At 42.2% G+C, this 25,677-nt stretch overlaps 1 protein-coding gene across 2 annotated transcripts in view; it reads right to left on the bottom strand.

Annotated features, from left to right (window-relative positions):
* Positions 1–25,677, bottom strand: part of sema5a (sema domain, seven thrombospondin repeats (type 1 and type 1-like), transmembrane domain (TM) and short cytoplasmic domain, (semaphorin) 5A) — a 158,113-nt gene that overhangs the window by 16,564 nt on the left and 115,872 nt on the right. For both annotated transcript variants that reach the window (XR_010803866.1, XM_066676508.1), the window contains exons 15-17: positions 23,836–23,983; positions 8,166–8,391; positions 439–648 (exon numbers count right to left, since the gene is read on the bottom strand). Coding sequence is in view for 1 of the 2 variants with exons in the window: in XM_066676508.1 (XP_066532605.1) it covers positions 439–648; positions 8,166–8,391; positions 23,836–23,983 (584 nt within the window). In the remaining variant the exon portion in view is untranslated. The remainder of the gene's footprint in view (positions 1–438; positions 649–8,165; positions 8,392–23,835; positions 23,984–25,677) is intronic.

The raw sequence follows: 25,677 nt of genomic DNA, 5'->3' as shown, positions 1-25,677 counted from the left end.
TACCAACATGTGTTTTTGGACTGTGGGAGGAAACCGGAGCACCCGGAGGAAACCGACGCAGACACAAGGAGAACACACCAACTCCTCACAGACAGTCACCCGGAGCGGGAATCGAACCCACAACCTCCAGGTCCCTGGAGCTGTGTGACTGCGACACTACCTGCTGCACCACCGTGCCGCCCACCATTCATTCATTCATTCATCTTTAAAAACCTAAAAGTGCTACATCCTGATCAGGGTGGATATGGTGCCTACCTGGAATCATAGGCACAAAGCAGGAGCACACTCTGGAAATGGTGCACATTCCCACACTTTCAGTTTCACACACCAACCCTCCCCCTGCTCCTCCCCGTGCATTAACAGTGTGTGTAAATGTTAGTGTAGATGTGACTGTGTGTGTGTGTGTGTGTGTGTGTGTGTGTGTGTGTGTGAGTGTACCTGGGCAGGGGGTGGTGTTACACTCCTGGAACTCCTGTGGTGGTCCGAGACATGCCGTCCCACCATATTTGGGTTTGGGGTTAGTGCAGGTTCTCTTTCGGCTGCGGATCCCTGAGCTACAGTCTCTGCTGCACTGAGTCCATGAGCTCCAGGATGACCAGCCACCATTAACCGAGAGTCCAGAGATCCGACCGGACCGCAGCAGGTCACCTGTAACACACACACACACACACTTTAATGACCAGGCACATTTAAATATCCAGAGAGCCAACCAGACCTCAGTAAATCAACTAAACTCCCTACCCCCAACACCAACACACACACACACACACACACACACACACACATACAAAAACACATTACAGCCTATAGTTCCATTCCCAGCTCAGACAACATCACCATCCTATGCCCTGGGCAAGACCTTAATGCAGCAGTGATATTTCCCCTTAAAGGCAACGTCTAAGATTGTGGGGAACTGCTGTTCTCTCTGGTGCATTTAGGTTCAAAAGCTCTGCCTCTTTTAAGGTGGAACGGTGTGTTTGAGTAAGAATCGACTGTAACTTGTTGGTGACTGAAATTTAACTCGTCTGTAAGTTTTTATTCACTGTTTGAATTCCCACAGAGACTCATTTGGAACTGGAGCTGTTTAGTTTTGTAGCACTTTTATTCTGTGTTTACTTTCATGCAGTTTTAGAGTCCCGAATATAGAGTCAGTTCCACCTTAATTAATGTCACTGTAGCAGCAAAAATAAGTCAATTCATATGGAGCAGGAAATAAAGCTACATCTTCATCTCATCCTCATCCTCATTTTGTCCGTTTATGACCTGAACTGCATGATCACACACTGGGAACAGTTAGGACTGACCTCCCGAGACATGAGGACGCTCAGATTTAGAGCTGAATCTCTGGGATATGAGCGCTGATGCCTCGTCGTAAATAACTCTGACTTTATGATTGACCTGTGATGAGTTGCAGGAGAATATATAGTGCATGAGATGAGACAGAGAGCTGTTTTAATATTAGATCCTTTCATAGCGTAGTATTAATAGCGGCACCACAGTGAGATGCAGAGAGAACCTTTAGGATTCAGCTGTGAATTTCAATTTCAGCAAATGAACTGGATTTAATTTGGCCAACTGAGGAGAATGTCATCAAACTCTTTATTCCTCTCGCAGTTACACCTCAGTCACGTCCTTCATCATGACATCTATTCACTGTCGATCCTTTAACACTTCCAGGATCATATTTCATTTTGTTTTGCATGATTGTGGCTTTATTTGTGACCATGTTGTCAAATTGCATAGTTCTATTCCTTCAATCATCTTCACATAATGGGATCTAGCACTCAACACACGCTCTATACACTAGAATAGGAGATATCAGTCTGTGTGAATATTATTATGGTTAGTTACAATCCTCCAAAACTGATTTCAATACTTGGATGGATGTATTATTTTTTTTACACCTTCAATGACCCTCATGTCCTTTGGCTTGGTACTTGACCACAGTGTGACCCTGCTGTGTTCTGACCACAACGCTGACCCACATTCTTTATCACCAGAGTCCTCCAGCAAACAGAGCTCTAAAAACAAACAGACTGTTCATAACCTGCTCACACTCAGAGCTCCGAGCTGACCAGGGTGTTCTGACCTGCAGGTAAACAAACTACACACTACTCGACTCCTAAAGACACCACGGGGCTGGAGCTAACACCGTCAAATTGATTTGATTTCAATTTAAAATAAACACATTTTTTTAAAAATTATTTACATTTATATTTAATTCACTTTTCTCTATTATCAGGTTGTTTCTCTTTTCCTCCAAACAGGACACAACAATAATTGTCACAGACACACGTTCATTAGTTATTTCAAGTGACTCTGAGTCACATTTGATTCACAGGGATATAAATCCCGATTGAGTCACAAATCACAGGAATGTGAGTAAGTCTTGAGTCACTGGGATATGAGTCAGAACTGAGTCTTAAATTGTTGGGAAGTGAGTCCAAGAGGAGTTTTGAATCCAGCTTTTTGAGTCACTGAGATGTATGTCAGAGTTGATTAGTCACCAGAATTTTTATTGGTTTCTAAACAAAGATATTAGTCTGAACAGAGTTTTAAGTTGGTGGGATGTGTCTAAGTGGAGTCTTAAATCACTGGGATGTGAATCTGAGTCAATAATTGAGTAACTAGGACATGAGTCACTTACGTCAGTCTGAATCGAATCGAAAGTGAGTCTGAATCACGTTTTGAATCACTGGGATGTGAGTCTGATTCAAGGCTTGAGTTCTTGGGATGTAAGTCAAATATTGTCTCACTAAGAGGCACATCCAAATTAAGTTTAATATGAGTCAGAAAAGAGTTTTGAGTCACTTGGATATGAGTCTCCAGTGTTAGGAGTCTTGTCCAAGGACACAAAGTGTAGTGTTTATGGCTGAGCTGGGAATCGAACCACAGCCTGCCCCCTGCTTGTTTGGGTGAACAGTGAGTAAGAGGCTGTTCCTAGCACTGCTGGAGGAGGCGGTTTAAGCCGTGGGCTCCAGAGTAGGGTAAATCAGTCCAATCAATTCTGAGCAGGGTCCAGAAAGGCAGGTGGGCAAAAGAGCTTTGTACTTCCTGTCTCCGTTTGAAGCCACGCAAAGCTGGTGGAGATAAACGGAGCGTTTCAGGCGGCGGTGACACGGGCACGGAGGGCTTGGCAGGGTTTTGGCTCAGCTCTGTGATATCGTCTCTGATTCGCTCCACAGATCAGTGCTTACAAGCCCCTAATCCACAAAATTAATTGCTCTTGTGCATTACCACCAAGCGCGCCTCTCACTCCGCTGTTTGAATTGCCAGCCGCTCGCTCGCCCAGGAGTGTCAGGAAATGCTTATTAACAGTGAGGCAGAGAGCAATTAAAAACTCCTCCCCACTGGGTTCCTATTGTGTTCTGTTAGGCAGATAATTATGTAGAAGTGTTGTATTTATGCGCAAGACTGTCACGGAGGAAGCAGAGAAACAAGCTACCGCCTCGCAAGAGAGGGTCTGGTGCCCTTCACAGCCATCGACGCCAAGAAACCTCCACTCTGACGGGAGAGAGTCATGGAAAACAACCAATCACAGGCCAGTGATTCTGTGTGATGTAAAAGGGGCTACAGCAAAAAACACACCCGCAGGAAACAAACTAAAAATGAAAGCAAACACATGAAAGGGAAAGAGTGTTAAATGGGTGAAACAGAGACACAGAGAGAGGGAGAGAGAGATCATTTGAAAACAGATGGAGAACAAGGAAGATATAGAGACAAAACAGAGTGAATGAAAGAGTAATGTGGGGAGAAAGAGAATAAAAAAAAGAGAAACTGAGACAGATAGAGACAGACAGACAGAGAGAGAGAGAGAGAAAGATGTCCTTGCCGGTGCTGTCCAGGTTCAGATGAGGAAACAGCTGAGAGCGACACTCTATTGTTTCTCTGGAGAAAAATGAAGGGATGGCTGAGAGGAGAGGTGCAGAACGACTGCAGCAGCTCATCAGTAACAGGCTGCTCTGCTGATAAGACGCCACAGAGAGACTCAAGGTCTAGAGACCAGTGAGAGGCCTGAGAGTTTACTGCATCCCCCACCTGAGACAGAGCCCTCACAGAGCTGTGGAGATGGAGTCCCACTGTCCACACAGCACAAGGATAACCACCACACCACACACACACACACGACCAAAATAGAGCGGTCAAATGAAACACAACTCTTCAAGTAAATCTTTAAAAAAGAACTTGCTTCTTGTTGTAGTTTTCTATCAGAGTATAATGCGCTCTCTTAAAGCTGATTTCTGACAGCACGGGTTCGGGATGTGACATCTTTTTCCTTGTTACCTTTTTCTCAATTCAAAACCTAAACTTCATTCTCCTTTCACAAAGCAGTTGACTGGTCTCTTGATCGACTAAAATCATGCAGAGAACACAAACAGTTACTGGAGCGAGGCTCAAACCCACAACACCTGGACCCTGGAGCTGTGTGACATCCAAACTACCTGCTGCACCACTGTGCTACCCAAGCTTTAAACATATAAACAAAGTATTATTACTCTTAATATTATTGTTATTATTATCATATGAGTTCACTGTAAAAGGATCTTTTGTGTATTAAATGTTAGTAATTGAGCTGTCTTAAACTTTTTTGTTGAAAGTGCACTGTCACCTTTTTTTACTACTAGTTCACCTAACTGTAAATTTAAATTTTTGTTCATTCTCGAGATTCTCCTCAGTTAAAATTCGTCTCGAGTTCCTTCGTCATTGAGTCTCCCCCGATCTCACACAGTGCCCTCAACCTCGGACATGCTTCCTCTGAGACGTGAGACTGACCCACGACTTCTTTTAAAATGTCGGCTAACGCAACCCTGAACAGCAAAATAAAAACACCACAGGGGAATACAAACTTCCCAGATCTGTCACTTCAGCTCACAGATGCCTGTGATAGCAGCCATGACGGGAGAGAGAGACCTGGCATCACCATGGACTGAACAAGATCAAATCCCCTGATGAAAATCCCCTGATGATGTTTAAATTACCTTTGAACCCTGACCAGTGTTTAAATAGTTACACTGTAAATGCCCAAATATTTTCAGGTCACTGCTACAATGTGCCACTGAAGGAAATGGTGCTAAGTCCCCTCCATTTAATCTGAGCGTAAGAAGTTTCTGAAAAGCAAAAACTTGATTACATAAACATCTTTTGAAGATGGAAGTGATTTTGTAGCTAATACGAGGCGTAAATCCTCGCCGTCGTTAATGGACCGATGATCGTCATTAAGATTTTGAGATTTCGGGCCCAGTGTCAATAAGAGTGATTCCATTATTTGACAACGTGTTATATTTTCATCTGTGTTAATCTGCTTAGTGTAATGGCTGCGATGATTGAAGCAGTCGCTGCAGACGATGTTCCCTTTTTATTTATCCGCGAGCTGCAGATAAACAGAATTTCTTATCTTCACACAGGGCAGATTTAAAATACACCTGTAATAAAAAAGCTCGACTTCAAATGGAGCGGGACGAGGAAATGTCACTGCCAAGATACAGACGAGACACAGAGGAAAAGGCCACGAGCTTCAAAGCTTTGATAAAAAGAGCAACACGCTCCTGACACCGATGAGAAATTACAAGGTGACTCCTGTAGAGGAGCTGAGTGACTCATAAACTTCTCAGAGACGAGGAAATATTTACAAACCGACCGTCGGTGTCAAAATCCGTCGCCGATGTCAAGTTTTTATCTGATTTTCAGGGCTTTATTCTCTACCCTCCTGCTACCGTCTCTTATCGTCCAATCTACCGAAATGTTATTGCTTTCTCAGCGTCTTAAAATTGCTGAACATTTTTTAAACTCTAAATTTCATTATTGTCATGTACAATGAGAACGAAACACATCCTCCGAGTGTTTGCCATGATTTGTACAGTGATGTGGCAGAGAATCTGAAGTTTGTCAAACAGAACAGACTGGACTGGACAGACTGGATACAGCACTCTCACAAAAACTGCAACAAAAGATAGCACTTTTACCTTAAAATTACAGCTTCAAAATAACTGTAACTAGGAGAACAGAGCCTCTTTTGTTGCTTATCCAGGCTCAGCACTGCAGAAACTGCACTATGCAACATATGGAGGAGGGTAGGAAACCACTACCCACTCTCTCCTCCTTTCCCCTTGATTTCAGGACAGTGCTCTGCACTGCAGACATTACACTCTGCAACAGCAGAGGGAGCCCAGGAGCAAAAACACTTTAAATTATTCTCCAGGATTTATATTTTTGTAATTTTATTTTAAACAGTAATATAATGAAAACAAATATCCATCTCTCCTTCGGGAGAAGAGAATGTAATGTACATTTAGAGAATACCACTGCTGTACCGTTAAAGGTACATTACACTGTTTGTTTCTGAGAGTGTGTAAAGGCTGTTTAAAGACATTCATTTCATTCTAAAAATGCACTACAGAGTGCAAATCCAAATGTATTCAATTTCATTCAACTCCACCCCTAACCTTCAGACCCTGAACATTCGGCTGATGGTAAAAATGTGGAGCGAGGGAGGAACTACAGCTTTAACTTTGTGTCGCACTGAGACTTTTAAAGAGGCTTTTTTCTTCCAAATCTTCAAATTGCAGTCTTCAAGATAAAACACAACTAATGTCGGGATAAAAGCCAAACTCTTTGTAGAAGTGCAAATAATTTCCCCACTTTGCTCTGGGGCCTATAAATCAAGCTTGAAGCCACATGATGGGAGTGTGAAGCTGGGGTTATCAGCTCTGTGTGTGTGTGTGTGTGTGTGTGTTTGTTGTGATCTCGCAGTAATTGTGTTCCTGGTGGGTGGTTGATGAAGATTAGAAGCTGCTGTAGATCAGGCTTTAGACCACGTCGTAAAACCACTCTCTAACTCGACAATTACCTCTGACTCTGAATACACTCCCTTCCTCCTCCTCTCTCTGTGAAAACAGGGTTCAGCCTCTAATTCCATTCAACAACTCCTCAATTAACATCTCCTTCACAAACTGCACATGTTTACCGTCCCAGACGCTGGCAGCTGGAGTCCAGAGCCACGTGCGCAGAGCCAGAGTGGGCAGAAAGGTATACCACAACAGACATTCAGACAGAAACTTACAATACTGCTGTGAAGTGCTGTGTGAGTGGCGAGGCACGGGGCGTCGGAGGAGGCGAGGGTGCAGGTGAGAAGTGACTTTTCTTTTTAAAGAAATAAACAGCAAATAAAGGAAGGAAAATCAAAAATGGGACATAAAACTGAAAACAACCGGAGAACACTAAACAAACTGGAAACAAACATTTAAAGGCAGTTGATACATACAATGCACACGACATACAATGCTCAAAATACAGCCCACTGTAAAAATTCATTCATTCATTTGTTGTCTGTAAGCCTTTATCCTGTTCAGGAGCGTGGAGCCTACCCGGAATCACTGGGCACAAGGCAAGAACACACCCTGGAGGGGGCGCCAGTCTTTCACAGGGTGACATACACTCACACATTCACTCACACCTATCAACACGTTTTTTTAGTCGCCAACTGACCTACCATGTTTTTTCGGATCTTGGGAGGAAACCGGAGCACCTGGAGGAAACCCATGCAGACTCAGGGAGAACACACCACACTTCTCATGGACAGTTACCCGGAGCGGGCCTCAAACCCACAACCCCAGGATCCTGGAGCTGTGACAGAGACACTACCTGCTGCACCACCATGCCGCCCAAGAAAACCATGAATGAGTGAATGAGCACAACATCAAACCCCACGTCAACACCAGAAACAATCAATGACCAAACAAACCAGAAACATGAGGCACCTCTAAACAACTGAGAATACACCGGTGTTTGCTGGGACTAAGACAGAGGACAGGAGGAGCAGATGGAGGAGTCAAGGACCGAAACAAACCTGAAAAACCTGGAACAGGGCAAAACCGAAGAGCCCGAGGACAGGGAAGCTGAACAAGACACAGGTGGAGCATGAAAAATATTCCACAGAGGAGAGATAGAGGAAATTTAACGAAGCAAAGAAATGCAAAATCATATTCTAACAAACATTTGACTGAGAGAAATCAAATTGAAATTAAAAAAGTGAACAGAAATTTAAAGCAAGAGTGAAAATACAATGGTTACAAACACTGAACTACACAGTGTTGGTCTGATTTCAGCAGGGGAGAAAACCTGGCTGTGGCCTTCGGTGTGGAGGGACTTTAAATAAAGGTACTGACCGTCTGTAGAGCAGCCCGTAGAGCCGTCACTGGAGCAGTAGCGCATCTCTATTCTCTGCCGACCGACCTCGAGCAGCGCTGGCTCTGACACCCGAGCTTTGCAGGTGTAACGGAACCTCTGCTCGTAGTGACCGCCGTTATCTGAGATGTTCACAGGAGTCCAGGGCGTCCACGGGGTGGTCTTCTTCAGGTCTGGACACGGCAGAGCGTTACACGACTGATATTCCTAACAAAAACACACAGAATGAATGAATGACTCAGATATAATGGAGGATAATGTGTGATGGTTTTATACTTGTTGCATTTTTGACTTGTTCTACTTTTAAACATAAAATACATTTAGGCTCATTTCATGAAACAAAACGTGACGTTCTGTTGTGAAAACTCACCATTTATTTTTTTTTTAAATAATAAGCTCACAAAGCTGACTTTGTTCCTTTAGTGGTGTTTGGGACCTGCATTTTTACTAAAACATCAATAATAATCAAAAGTTATATTTGTATTTTTGTAAAAAGTTTTGTAATATATTTCCCACGACCCAAACCACTACATAAGAGTTCAAAAATAACTCTCATAACTGTTCCTGCCCAGTGTGAATGAGTAGATGACTGACTCCCACTTTCCCTGAAGTGAACACAGTTCTGGTTTTTAAGGAAACATCTGTGACCTGCTTTGGTCCAAACCCCACGAGCCCCACAGCAGTGTTCTCCCCCTGTGTAAACAGCCCTGTTCAGAACGCCCGCTTTCAGTGCCTATTCCTTTAAATGAACAGCCGCTCGCTGTTCACCCCGACCCCGAGTGCACAGCAGTGAGGAGCGAGGAGCAGAAGCTCTGTATTTTTTAGCTGGTTTCACTCAGTTCTTTCTTCTCTGTTTTTACTCAGTGCTCATTGTGTCTGTTTTGCGGTGTTTAACCTCGTCTTTACGCTTTCACATAAACATGGGTCCAGCGCTGTGATTGGACAGACTCGGACACAAGGGGACAAAACATTTGGTGGGCTCCAAATCCACACAGCAATATGAACACACACCAAATAAAGGATTCATAATGTCTTCTTTTAAACGGACATATTTCATAGTAATCCGGGATGTGATGTGACACCTAGGTGAGATAGCACTGAATACCCAGGGCATTAACACTACTGTGAGTTGGTGCCGTTTCACTCTTCTGCTAAAGATGGAAGGAAACAATTAGAAAAGGTCCTCGAGGGTGTTTCATTTACAGAATCAGAAGAGAAAATCAGAAGGGAAAGAGAAACAAAAGCTGCCACATCCTTCAAGTAAAAATGACACAGCAGTTTGACTCCAGTTTCAGAAAAGTGACAGAAGACAAACACTTATCTCTGGACTGAAGCAGAGCTAAAGCTGATGCCTCCATTTCTGTGTGCCTCAGCCAACACTAAATATCAGTCAAGGTATGCCATCTAACTACAGTGCCTTCACCTCTACTGCTAATAATGCACATACACTCAGGCCTTTCCTTTATGATGATTCAGAACAGAGGAACAACACCAGACACCTGCATAAATTAGCTTTGAAAATCAAGGGGCGTGTGTTTGGGGTAAATCCGACGTGTTCATTTGGCAGAGTGGTGAGCTGCCATTTTCCCTCCATTTATTTATTTATGCCGAGCAGACCTTGAGCGTCTGCCAGACCTTGGTGAAAAGAAGATAAAAGTCTCGCTGTTCATCCGTCAAATTGTCAGAGCAGAAACTGAGGAGAATCCTCCACAAACACTCGCCACAGCGGCTCAGCGCCAAGGTTAAAGAGACGCAGATTTACGTCCAGTTACCACACGGGACACGGGCGATTTCTGCGCTCACCTGCTTTATATCATCGCCTTTATCGAGTTTATTAATGTTTATTACTATTGCTGTTACTCTATAACGAGGCTGTCTAGCTGTAAAAATATTCATCCTGACTAATCATATTATCCCGCAGAATTAATCCTGATTAAATAACATAGGTCTCGTTTTGCTGCTCAGTGATTTATCCACAGATCTCCCGCAAGCGCTTTCCAGGGCAGTCTCTGCCGAAGCTACTGCTTTACCTGCTGTATTTGAACGGGGCGGGTATAGTCACGGATTCTGTCAGAGGCACACAGCACAGTTCATTTCTAATTACGCCCAGTTACACTGTGCACTCACATTTTAATGACGCTTTATACCTGCACTATTCAAATCTGGAGAATTGGCGACTTCTCGTGCGGAAGAGCATTCTGTAATGTGGGTTGTGCTGCGTTCCATTTCTAAATCGGAGTGTGTTCACACTGATGGAGTATTCAAAAAGAACTGGACCACAACTCGATGATGGTGTGTTTTCTATGTTATAGGAGTAGATTTTTGTAATAACATTAAATATACGTTTTGAAGCATCAAAAGCGAAACTTGGTAATTTTATTCCTAACAAGCCTCCTTTCGCTTGCTCTCTCCGTATCCAGAGAGCTCCGAATGAATGAATGAATGACTGTTTCAGGCCTTACAGTGTGACTCGCAGCAGCAGGAGGGAACTGTATTGTAACATAGACGCCTACTTTTGACTAAACACCATTTCTATCATTTTAATAAACTTTGACAGCTCTATTATACAATCATTTAATTAAATAACTGTTGTTAACATAATTATTACGATTTGCCAATGTTTAACAATAAAAAAAAAAAAAAAGATTGCATAGATATAAAGATTATTTTAGATTTCAGCAACAAGACTTTACACCCAGCCACTTTCCATTAAATTCAAATTAAGAAAATAATATTGCTCACTTTTCCTGGCTTCTGTTTTTTACTTTAATATCATTAATATTCTGATTATATTTATGACTATTTAACAAACACCAAATCATGGAAGATAAATATGAGCTGTTTCAGCAAATTTGTGCAAATCTGTAGATGTATCACACCTAAAAACTAAAAAACGAAAAATAAAAAGAACAAATAATAAAAATTGAGAAACAGTGGACTGTAACTGTCTATTTTAAAGTTTAAAGGAGCTGTGCTGCTAGGTCTTGTGTCTGTGTGTTATTCGTGTTTAAACTATAAACACTGGGTGAACACTGAAGGTGAAAACTGGAGTGTTTTCTCACAGCATGGAAAGCAAATGTATTTACGAGTGACTCGGCCAATAATTACAGCCTTTTAATAAAGACCACACGGTGCTTCTGGACGCGGCCCAGAGCCGAGCGCTGCGACCAGGACACAAGCTGTTCAGCTCTTTTCATAAAAGAGCTCTGATAAACACCATCTTTTTAACATTAAAGAGCGTCTGAAGTGTGAACAACGTTAGGTGAATCTCTACTCTGGTTTCGGTGTCAGTGTTTTAAAGTGTAATGGGCTAAATTTACATTTCAGCGAACAAATCAAATGCCAGTAACATCTTAGCAGAAGAACAGAGGCTGTTTCTGCAGCGGAGGATGAAGACCCAATGGCAAGTGTCAAAAAGAGGGGGTGTGGAAGAGTAGGAATGTGTTCTCTGGAGTTATAGAAGTTGGGATCCAGAATTATGCAACATCACCTCACTTCACTGACCTCACTTGTGTCTGTAAGGTTCAATACAATAAAAATAAACAAATCTCATTACAAAATTCAAATATGGTAATGAAAAAACTAAAAAAAACACGACATTTTCACAAAAAGAAAAAAGAAATTTAAAAAGCACCAACTGGACTCAAATCAACATGAAAACCATAAAAACAAGTGTCTGATCCTGGACAAAGCTGCTCTGTGAGGTCTGAGCTGAGCGCATGCTGAGGGAAAGTGATGTCTCTGCACAGAGAGCTCAATCGTGTCTCGTCTAAATTGGATTCAATTAGAAAATCATAGTCTAAATTCGACTGGGGGGCGTCGGAATACATCACGCCACGTCCCAGGAACGCCGTTCTGCTGATGAATCTTATTGAACTGGCCACGCACCATCTGTGGTCGGCAGCAGGATCATAACGAGAGACATCAGGCAAATTTAATCTGGACTACAGCAGCACAATCAATTCACTCCTCTGTCCACAACAACACACCCAGAGTACACACAATATACACAGTACAGACCGTATACACAATATACACAACACACACAGCAAACACAGTACAGACCGTACACACAATATACACAACACACACAATATACACAGTACAGACCGTACACACAATATACACAACACACACAATATACACAGTACAGACCATACACACAATATACACAACACACACAGTAAACACAGTACAGACCGTACACACAATATACACAATATACACAGTACAGACCGTACACACAATATACACAACACACACAATATACACAGTACAGACCGTATACACAATATACACAACACACACAGCAAACACAGTACAGACCGTACACACAATATACACAACACACACAATATACACAGTACAGACCGTACACACAATATACACAACACACACAATATACACAGTACAGACCATACACACAATATACACAACACACACAGTAAACACAGTACAGACCGTACACACAATATACACAATATACACAGTACAGACCGTACACACAATATACACAACACACACAATATACACAGTACAGACCATACACACAATATACACAACACACACAGTAAACACAGTACAGACCGTACACACAATATACACAACACACACAATATACACAGTACAGACCGTACACACAATATACACAACACACACAATATACACAGTACAGACCGTACACACAATATACACAACACACACAATATACACAGTACAGACCGTACACACAATATACACAACACACACAATATACACAGTACAGACCGTACACACAATATACACAACACACACAGTAAACACAGTACAGACCGTACACACAATATACACAACACACACAATATACACAGTACAGACCGTACACACAATATACACAACACACACAATATACACAGTACAGACCATACACACAATATACACAACACACACATCAAACACAGTACAGACCGTGCACACAATACACACAACACACACATCAAACACAGTACAGACCGTGCACACAATATACACAACACACACATCAAACACAGTACAGACCATACACACAATATACACAACACACACATCAAACACAGTACAGACCGTGCACACAATATACACAACACACACAGCAAACACAGTACAGACCATACACACAATATACAAAACACACACATCAAACACAGTACAGACCATACACACAATATACACAGTACAGACCGTGCACACAATATACACAGTACAGACCGTGCACACAATATACACAACACACACAGCAAACACAGTACAGACCATACACACAATATACACAACACACACATCAAACACAGTACAGACCGTGCACACAATATACACAACACACACAGCAAATACAGTACAGACCGTACACACAATATACAAAACACACACAGTAAACACAGTACAGACCATACACACAATATACACAGTACAGACCGTGCACACAATATACACAACACACACAGCAAACACAGTACAGACCATACACACAATATACACAACACACACAGCAAACACAGTACAGACCATACACACAATATACACAACACACACATCAAACACAGTACAGACCGTGCACACAATATACACAACACACACATCAAACACAGTACAGACCGTACACACAATATACACAACACACACATCAAACACAGTACAGACTGTGCACACAATATACACAACACACACATCAAACACAGTACAGACCGTACACACAATATACACAACACACACATCAAACACAGTACAGACCGTACACACAATACACACAACACACACATCAAACACAGTACAGACCGTACACACAATATACACAACACACACAGTAAACACAGTACAGACCATACACACAATATACAAAGTACAGACCGTGCACACAATATACACAACACACACAGCAAACACAGTACAGACCATACACACAATATACACAACACACACATCAAACACAGTACAGACCGTACAAACAATATACACAACACACACATCAAACACAGTACAGACCGTGCACACAATATACACAACACACACAGCAAACACAGTACAGACCGTACACACAATATACACAACACACACAGCAAACACAGTACAGACCGTACACACAATATACACAACACACACATCAAACACAGTACAGACCGTACACACAATATACACAACACACACATCAAACACAGTACAGACCGTGCACACAATATACACAACACACACAGTGTACACAGTACAGACCGTACACACAATATACACAACACACACAGTGTACACAGTACAGACCGTGCACACAATATACACAACACACACAGTGTACACAGTACAGACCATACACACAATATACACAACACACACATCAAACACAGTACAGACCGTGCACACAATATACACAACACACACAGTGTACACAGTACAGACCATACACACAATATACACAACACACACAGTGTACACAGTACAGACCGTGCACACAATATACACAACACACACAGTGTACACAGTACAGACCGTGCACACAATATACACAACACACACAGTGTACACAGTACAGACCGTGCACACAATATACACAACACACACAGTGTACACAGTACAGACCATACACACAATATACACAACACACACAGTGTACACAGTACAGACCGTGCACACAATATACACAACACACACAGTGTACACAGTACAGACCGTGCACACAATATACACAACACACACAGTGTACACAGTACAGACCGTGCACACAATATACACAACACACACAGTGTACACAGTACAGACCGTGCACACAATATACACAACACACACAGTGTACACAGTACAGACCGTACACACAATATACACAACACACACATCAAACACAGTACAGACCGTGCACACAATATACACAACACACACATCAAACACAGTACAGACCGTGCACACAATATACACAGCACACACAGCAAACACAATACAGACCGTACACACAATATACACAACACACACAGTAAACACAGTACAGACCATACACACAATATACACAACACACACAGTAAACACAGTACAGACACTAGTCACAACATAAGCAAGACACACAATACACAAAGTAGACACAACATATATAATCCACGCAATACAGTAAACACCATGCAGTTGACAAACAATGCACACAACACACAATACTCAAAATACACCACAAAGTACACATTTATTCATTCATTCTTCACTCTCTGTAAGCGCTTATCCAGTTCAGGGTCACGGTGGGTCCGGAGCTTGTGCGGAATCACTGGGCGGAAGGCGGGGACACGCCCTGGAGGGGGTGCCAGTCCTTCACAGAGCAACACACTCACACCTACGGACTTTTGAGCGATCAATTCACCAATGTGAGTTTTTGGAGCTTGGGAGGAAACCGGAGCACCTGAAGGAAACCCACGCAGACACTGGGAGAGCACACAACACTCCTCACAGACAGTCACCCGGAGGAAACCTATGCAGACACAGGAAGAACATACCACACTCCTCACAGACAGTCACCCTGAGGAAACCCACGCAGACACAGGAAGAACACACCACACTCCTCACAGACAGTCACCCAGAGGAAACCCACGCAGACACAGGAAGAACACACCACACTCCTCACAGACAGTCACCCGGAGGAAACCCACGCAGACACAGGAAGAACACACAACACTCCTCACAGACAGTCACCCTGAGGAAACCCACGCGGACACAGGGAGAACACACCACACTCCTCACTGACAGTCACCCAGAGGAAACCCATGCACACACAGGGAGAACACAACACACTCCTCACAGACAGTCACCCGGAGGAAACCCACGCGGACACAGAGAGAACACACCACACTCCTCACAGACAGTCACCCAGAGTGAGTCTCTGCAAAGTATTATTTATTTATTTATGTTTGTTTGTGTTTCCTATTGAGCACAATAGCCAGTGCTCTCTGGGTGGGTTAGACAACCCCCTCTCCCTCATCAGCACCAGGGTCTGTCCGCTGATGTGACAGATCTGGGCAGTGTGTGTTCTTAGTGAGTTAACACTGTCCGTTGGTGTTGTGTTTAAACAGTTTAAAAAGAAGTGGTGTTGGTTGAATGTATTTTGGAGGAAGCACGTTCCAGGCTCACTCTCCTGCGGCTGGCTCTGCAACTGTGGCCCGTTTCATACTCTCGACTCCATGGGTGCGGGTGGTGTTTGTCCATTACGGTGTTATTACGACACTAAAGGGAATACAGCAGAGATTATGGGCTCCATTCCCCTGATCTTTAACCTCTGCTGGTTAATGGCTAATCTCACCTCTCCTCACTTTCCTCATTACTGCAGAAAGTGTGTTGTTTTTCTAAGAAACACATTCAAAAGAACAGCACACACTCTGCTCTAAAAGGAAATGCAGCAAAATGCCATCCATTACCCACAATCCTCTGGGTGCGCCTATTACCTCTGCCTCACCTGAGGGACCGGGACGATCGAGCTGAGCCTCTGAAGACAAATAAACTCAATTACCAGCTCGGGAAAGTACACACTCTCAGAACAGCAACACGAGACACGGCCTCTACAGCTGAGTATGAGGATTACATCACCACGTCACACAAGACTGTGTCCAAATAACTTACGCTCTTCCCTCCAGACCCCCACAGGAGCTCTCTCTCGGCCAATTAGCCGGGAAATCTTACACACGCCACGTCCAACACTTCATCCATGTCCACAAACTCAGTTCAACTCACCGGGCTGGTGGATTTCTTCTCAACATTATTAACAACATGGTAGAGAGTTGCCCCGATATCTCTGATGTTTATCGATCAGCATCAATAATATCCCAAAGATATCAATCTGTTTCCAAAGGAAAGCCTTTAAGAATTTATGGCTGGAGTCTGATTGGATACTGAATCAGAGAAAATGCAGAATGGTGGTGAAGTAAATTGGGAAAACATTTAATGATAAAAACGGTGTCTGTTCACAGGAAAATTCCCATCTTTAGAGATACGTCCAGTATCCAGTGAGCACCCAGTGACCAGGCCTTGTGAAAAACAGAAAGTACATTTAAATATAGCTGGTATACTTTTGTTATTTTGGAACCAGTCATTTGTACTAAATCACTAAGTTAATTAACTTAATTTTATTTTCATCGCTCTTCTAAAGTAGATCATATACTCCTCTTTTCAAAGTATTGTAGTTTGTAATATTTATTTTGTTGTAATTTGTGTTACTGTTTTTTTCTGTTAGTGACATTTTGTGAGTCTGTTTGTTTGTATTAATGACTTATTTTTATGTTAAATTTTATATTTAATTCATAATTTAAACACACATTTCAGAGAAAATATGCAGCTCATAGAAATATACTTCAATTGTATTAGAACAGTGGTGAACATAAAGTGACTAATATACTGAGTATACTTTAGTAGTGATTTACTACACATTAGTGATTCCAAAGAAAAACAAAAGCACATAAATATTTCAGCACAGTTATTGTATCCTTTTCTTCACAAGGGAGAAGGGGCTGAAAACACTATTTTGTTATGCATTTCTCAACATCAGTAAAACTCCACAGTTAAGATGGCGTTTGAGTGTTTTAAAGGTGAACAGACTGATTGTAGAGAAACTGACTCTGATTTCTTTACAGCAGTGATAACGGGAACCATTTTTAATCTGGGATTTAACTCCACTTTAAAGTGATTATTTAGTGAAGTGATTTTAAGCCTTACCTCAAACGCATTTGCCTCATTTGGGCAAGGCATGTACTTCATTTAACACCATCATTCAAGGCTATAAGAGAACTGCAGATGTGGGCCACATCTGGGTCAAACAAACATTGCTATCTGGGAAAGCTAAAATAGGTAACAAACTGTTGTTTTTGCTCCACTTTTGGCCGCTCCTGCAAGGGGTCTCCACAGCGGACCACCGGCCAAACCTGGCTCATGATCCGCACATTAGTCTAGGCACAGGTTTTACTCTGGATGTCCTTCCTGACACAGCTCAACCCAGTGGCTGAGTAGTGGACGCGGGAACACCAGGTGAGGGAGTGACCCCAGGTGAAGTCATAGTGGGAAATTTGTAAATATTAACTTTGCTCTATATTTGATCGAAATGGCACTTTCGTAAGAAATAAACTTGATTAAAACTTTGCAGTGCACTATGTAAAGTACAATGTCGATGTTTACAGCGTAACACACTCTTTCTGTGCGATGTGATGCTCTGAGTCTTGACGCTGAGGTCAGTTTACATCACTTTAAATATAAACACACTGCCTAATTAGAGCTGATTGATTCTTTTCATTGGCAGCGTGTGGTCGTGAAAGATAAGACCACAGCTTCACACTGACTGTTCATGCGCTAGCAATTCCAGTGAGCTAATTAACGCTGTACGCTTTATTGTGCACAACAGCAGGATGGCATTTAACCTCATTAAATAAATCCCTCGTGCAGCCGGGTCAGCTTTAACTCCACCGTTAAATACAAACCACCGTCATTTCATCAGAGCAATAATCATACACACACTTTCAGAGATTACCAACATCCCTGACTTAAAGACTCACAGCTCTCTCTCCCTCTACTATTGTTAGCCTTGTTCTTTATATATCATCAAATCAAATCAAATCGGTCTGTGCAGCTCTTTTTACAACATTTACTGTTCCAACTTAAATAGTGCACAAGAATAAACCTGAAACGCCATTTAAGGTGCACTGGGTAATTCAAGAAGATGGCAAATGAGAAACTAACTTCAACATTGGTTTCCTCATCTTTATCGTTCCCTAGCACTCTCTCTTCACTCTTCCTTTCCCTTCTCTCTCTCTCTTCTCACTTCTATCTCTGTCTCTCACTCTTTCTCATGTTGTGTGTGAGAGCTGTTCTTCATCCTCCTCTCATTCTCTTTTTACCCTCTTTCCCTTGTCTCTCTCTGTTTTCTCATTCTCATTTCCCTCCTTCCCTCTCTCCACCCACTGCTCTCTCTCTCTGTGTGTGTGTGTGTGTGTGTGCTGTTCTTCTTCTCATCCTCTTTTTCTCTCCAAAAAAAAAGAGTAAGTGTAGAAAAAAAAATCTAGAAAGTGGTAAAGTGTCTGAAACAGATGTTAACCATCTTTCATCAATTAATATCCGACACGTCCCGTACCTGGGGAGGAGAGCAGGTGGTCGTGGCAACATTAATTCTTGCCAGTGCGCGCACACACACACACACAAACGCACACACACAACTACAGACAGAGATGACAGATCACACATTTCAGTAAATATTCACAGACATCAGCTTTGCATGGGTTTGTCCTGCTCTCTCTCTCACGCCTGAATCTCACGTGAAGCTTCAGAAGTGTTTTACAGCTTCATTCAGACATGCAACTGTCCCATGTCCTGCTTTTTCCTCAATCTTCGACACTTACGTGGGTTTATTTACTCGAAACAGTCATAATTCATTCGAGGCCGACCACGTTCCATCCCTCCTTTATCGCTCAGAAGTAAACAGGCATCTCGGACACTTCGCCTGTGAGCTCTGTTATGACAGGCCTCGTTTAAAAGCAGCTCGGCCTGAAATGTGGAGCAGACTGTGAAGCTGGGACTGAATTCCTCAGGGCTGTGAGGAGGAAATAAACTTTCTGTCACTTCTTTTGAATGTGTGGATCCCTTGGATGACTGCAGGGTTGCATTTGCTTCCTGACAGCACACCGTTTCAGCGTTTATCAGGGCAACACTGCTGTAGGGATGAATGGGTGGGGCTAAACTGCTGTAGGGATGAATGGGTGGGGCTAAACTGCTATTGGGATGAATGGGTGGGGCTTAACTGCTGTAGGGATAAATGGGTGGGGCTAAACTGCTATAGGGATGAATGGATGGGGCGTAACTGCTATAGGGATGAATGGGTGGGGCTAAACTGCTATTGGGATGAATGGGTGGGGCTAAACTGCTATTGGGATGAATGGGTGGGGCTAAACTGCTATAGGGATGAATGGGTGGGGCTTAACTGCTGTAGGGATGAATGGGTGGGGCTAAACTGCTATTGGGATGAATGGATGGGGCGTAACTGCTATAGGGATGAATGGGTGGGGCATAACTGCTATTGGGATGAATGGTGGGGCTAAACTGCTATAGGGATGAATGGGTGGGGCTAAATTGCTGTTGGGATGAATGGGTGGGGCTTAACTGCTATTGGGATGAATGGGTGGGGCTAAACTGCTATAGGGATGAATGGGTGGGGCTTAACTGCTATAGGGATGAATGGGTGGGGCTTAACTGCTGTAGGGATGAAAGGGTGGGGCTTAACTGCTGTAGGGATGAATGGGTGGGGCTAAACTGCTGTAGGGATGAATGGATGGGGCTTAACTGCTGTAGGGATGAATGGGTGGGGCTTAACTGCTGAACATTAAAGGGGCAGGGGCTAAACTGCTCGACATAAAGTGAGAAGCGCCAAACTGAGGTAGACTCAACAGCTGGTCATCTGTTAATGTGTTCATGGTTGTGACATCCTCACAGTCAAAATATATGGGCTGGATTTGAAGCCTTAAAAATGGAAAAATAGTCCATATTTGGAAAATGAGATGATGTCACAACCATGAACACAGTTGAGTATAACAAAGATCAGCCAAATAGACCTAAACTGAAGTAGACTTAGTAGCTGGTCATGTACAAACACATTCATGGTTGTGACATCTCCTCAGTTCACATGTATGGATATGATTTGAAATTTTTAACAAAGAAAAATATCCCATAATAGGAGTCCTTCAAAGCAGTGAAATCTGAGAGTTATCAGCTGAGCCCATGGATACCAACAGAACATGACACTTTAAACTCTGTCTTTTAATCTGAATAAATCGGCTGCAGAACAGACTAGTTCTCAGAGGCACGTCTGCAGGAACACGGTTCTCTGTTCCACAGTGTAATTAAAGTAGAGCAGTCAGACAACTCCAATTAAAGAGCCGTCACCTCTCCTCACACAGACAGAGTGTGAGATGAAATGGGAACAGAGCAGTAGCAGAAAAACTGTGTAATTCAGTGACCTCTCAATTGCCCCGTCCTTCCCTCCCTTCGTCCATCTGTCCATCCACCCTGAGACGCTGCAGTTGGTTGCGTCCTTTTGCGAGGCTAGTAAAAACAGCCAGCTTTCTTAATACAGTGGGAAATAGAAATGGGTGGTGCGCACACACACACACACACACACAGGACAAAACTATACTTATGTTCAAAATGTTATAAATTAACTATATATAAACAATGTTGTTAAATAAGATGAAAAAACAAACAACCTTAATCTTAACCCATACCCCAAGACATGTCTCCACCTCAAAATGTGCTGCTCTTCAGTTGGATTGTGCTAGAACCCGGCCTAATGTGTTTACAAAGTCCTGGTATCAGTAAACGAGTAAAATCAAAGGGTCTCAGCCAGATATGCTAGGCTTCCCCTCTCTGCTCATAGAATTTGGAGGTGTTTAGATTGCAGGTAGATCTCCAAGCATTGAAAATCATGAAAAGTGTTGAGGATGTTGCTCTATCCCTGCTCCACAGGTGGGTGATATTGACTTCTTTTTTGCTATTTCAGGCTCATGTGCTAACAACATGAAAGTAAACACAGGGTGAAAGTGCTACAAAACAACAAGAGTTACAAATGAGTTCCTGAGCTAATTCAAGCAGTGAATAAAATCTTACAGATAAGTTAAACTTCATCCATGTACAAACAACAAAAAGTGACACGGAGCTTCCGAATGTAAACAAACCAGATAGAACTGTAGTTCTCCAATTTTCTACGCTGCCTTTAACCCTCACTCGGAAACATGTCTTCACATTAAAATTTAACGAAGATTCAGCCCAAAAGGAAGAGGAATCCTCACAATCTGAGTGTGTACACAGGCTTTTTTGCCCACAGTTTGATATATGATACACACACACACACACACACACCGACATCTGAAAAGGGCATAGACGTGGTGATGGAGCTCTGCTGTTTTTCATTCAGAGGAGCGTCTGCAGCTGATTACAAGTCAACACCTCTCACAGACTCCATCGATAAGTCTACACAAAGTTACAGCATCTACACACACTGTCACATATTCACCAGGAGGGTGTGAACTATTGTGTTTGAGAAAATATAAAGGCAGAATAAAGGCCAACATCTCTGACTGTGTTCAGGACTGTATGGTACCACAGCTCTTATTGTTTATGTATGTTATTATACTGCACATAATAAGTGGCAGTGTATTATTCTGTCATTTCTCTGGCGAAATTTCTCAGAGAAATGTTGATATCTTTTTATTATTTCTGCTTCTAGCTGATGCATCTTTCTTAATCTCAGTGACACAATCGAATGACAGTATACAGAAATACACAAAGACACAGAGCATAATGGAGACATAGAAACCAATGCAGTTAACCAGATATTAGTTTTTTTATATCATTTCTTATAATTTACTGATATATTCCTGTGATTGTGTCTCTGGTTCTGAGAGAGACGCATCAACTAGCACCAAAATATCTGCCCTAAAATGTATACAGGTATTTGGTAACACTTCCTAGGTATCCTATATTTATAATGCATTATATATAATAACTTGTAATGACTGCTATGTATCTGTATAATAACTTATAAATAGATGTTCTTATTAATGGATATTATATTGCATTATAACACCCGCTGTCACACATAGCCTTGAGTGAACGAATGGAAGGAAGCAATTGCTGAGGTGAAATGACAGTTTAATTATTTATAATGCATTAAGAACACAGGATTCATAGGAAGTGTTTCCAAGCATTATAATTATTATAAAAACAAAGCACCACGACATTCACCATCAGACTCCAGACGAAAAAAAAAGTGATCACACCAGTCATGTCTGGCCTACATTCTCCACCTTATTTCCCAGAATAACCTGGTAAAGCACACCCTGGTCATTTGAGTTGGGTTTAGTTTAAAACCACAGTGGACAGAGGACTTCAGAAGCACAGCAGGAGAAAACGAGGCCGGGAAATCCAGGCTGAGTCTGAGACTCACAGTCATTAGCATTTACCTCGCGATGAAAGTAGGTAACAGACATTTTGCAGTGTTGGTTTTGAAGAATCTTCCTGAAATCTATGTCAACACGAGTTGCATTAGACGGTGCAATATTCAGTGGATAAAAATAGACTCGAAGCCTCGGTTTACCTGAAACACTGTAGAAATGACCTCCATAAAAACAGCATCCCTTCCTGAAGCTCTGGGGGGCTTTTAAGGATGTGTCTCCACTCAGCTGTCCTCACTTTCTCCCTGTGTGTGTGTGTGTGTGTGTGTGCGAATGTGTCCTACACATTCAAAAAGCACATTTAAAAAACAGGGGAGCTTTAAAATTCTCTACAGGGCTTAGATATTAATGAACTCTCTCCCTGCTATATTTGCACTAGGATAAGTTCTGATATGATGCTTCTGTTCTTATGCTGAAAATAATTTTATGACCTTCTCCTGTATGAACTTGTTTATTTTTCTTATTACTTATTATTTTAATCACTGCTGTTTTAGTGTTGTGGGACTATTCTCACTCTGTTTTTGGATGAAAGCTGTTTCTATGGATGAAAGGTGCATTAAATATTATTATTAATAATATCAATAAATATGTGAGGCATCATGCTATGTTTGAATCAAGACTAAGGAAATTTCAAGCTAATATATATAATATATATATATATATGTGTGTGTGTGTGCGTGCGTGCATGTCATACCACACTGCATCCCGGACATTCGTTCCCATTCTCACAGGTCCGCCGACGAGACTGGATTCCGCCTCCACACGGCACTGTGCAGCGTTCCCACGGCGACCAGGCCGACCAATAAACATGAGGTGGACAGGGCAGGTGCTCATTACAATACCTGAAAAACAGCATACAAACAGACGGTAATGAATACAAGAGAAACACGCTGCAGTTTAGCTTGTTTAGCATTTAGCTGGCATGCTATGTGTATTTCATCGCTAATGGGTCAAAACCTCCAATCTCCAAAATGACAACAGTCGCTTTCAGCTCTGACTCTGAGCTATAGGGAACCAGTGACCTGATACTTTCAGTGCCTTAATCTGACCTCACTGTCAGGATTCTGCCAGTTGCATTATGATTGGCTCTCTGTATATCCGCTTATATGCACTTCTGTGTATTGTTTTGTACTGGCTCTGGCACTGTTCCTCCTTCTGCACGTCACGCCAATATAGCAGACTTGCTGATTCCAGACCAAATGTAAACTAAAAGTAAAAATATATGATCAACAACACACTATTAAGAAGAAATATTCCCCACAGAAACAATAATTTTGCTCAGATATATTAAATAAATCAAACACAGCAATTAGTAGTTATTAGCATGCCAAAAAGCTAATTACAAGCTAAAGCTAAGCTAAAGAGAAACTTAGCAAACAAGAAATTAAAGACTCAAAACTGTGCAAAGACTGAACTAAGAGCTTGGTTAAGAAAAGCTAAAGAACAACCCTAGTTTGGACGAATTTTATGAATAAAATTAGTTAAGCATGAGGTAACAAAGCTGGTTAAAAACATAGAAATGTTTTGAAAAATCTAAGCCAAAGATAAGCTTAGCTACAGACATACAAACTACAAGGTCTGCTAGGGAAAAACTAAGTATGAAATTAGCTAAGGATAAACATAGCAGTGCCTGTAAACTAAGTGGTGTTTGATGTAGCTGAGCGTGAGCACTGCTTTAATTTCCAGAGCTGTGCTAGGCTAACAGTCAGTGGTGGCTGCAATAAAGTCGGGCTGTGGGAGGGAGCCATTTTGGCTGTGTTTCATTTCCGCACATTTTGGTGGTTGCTTTGAATGAGAGTAAATGAGAAGCTCTGAAAGTGCATGTTTATATACACCCCCCAGCCGCACACCACCACCCACCCCCACACTTTTCCTGGCTGAGCATCACGGCTAATAACCAGAAATATCTGGGCACAACCAGAGGCTCTAATTGGATCGTTTACAAGCGAGGATTTGCCTTGTAAAACACACCAGGCCAATTTGTAAACGCCTGCTTTTAGAAACCAGCTTCATCCGCTCTCCGAATTAGAGTCACTTTGAAGCTCTTTGCGACTCGCTGTTGGAAAACTTGCGAAGCCTAAATCTTCTGTGGCACATCTGCAGATGTTAACTGTTGTGTTTGGAAATGCATCCCGAAATCTCTCTATACTATACTAATCAGTCAGGCTCTATTTTTTTTTCTATACAGCTTTTATTTTCTCTTCTGCTCTTCCCTGTACTTCTCTACTACTCTTCTTTTCTCTTATCTCTACTGCTCTTCTCTCCTCTCCTCTTCTGTACTACTCTTTACTGCTCTTCTCTTTTCACTTCGCTTCTGCTCTTCTCCTTTCTTCTCTTCCTTTATATCTCAGCACTACAGTGCTTCCAGCCACAGAACAGTGATTCAGAGAAAGAAGCAAATCTGAAAAATGGTGTTAATAACACATGGCAATGTGTGTGTGTGTGTGTGAAGAAGGAGTCATTGATCACAACAACCTGCTCCGGAGCGTAGAAAAAGTTCTGCGATCCATACAGAGAGATTTATAGCTCAGCTAAG

This window comes from Hoplias malabaricus, chromosome 1, assembly GCF_029633855.1.
Source record: "Hoplias malabaricus isolate fHopMal1 chromosome 1, fHopMal1.hap1, whole genome shotgun sequence".
In the NCBI taxonomy this organism is placed as follows: Eukaryota; Metazoa; Chordata; class Actinopteri; order Characiformes; family Erythrinidae; genus Hoplias; species Hoplias malabaricus.
Note: the sequence above shows the minus strand (reverse complement) of the source record. Positions and strands in the feature narration are given on the sequence as shown.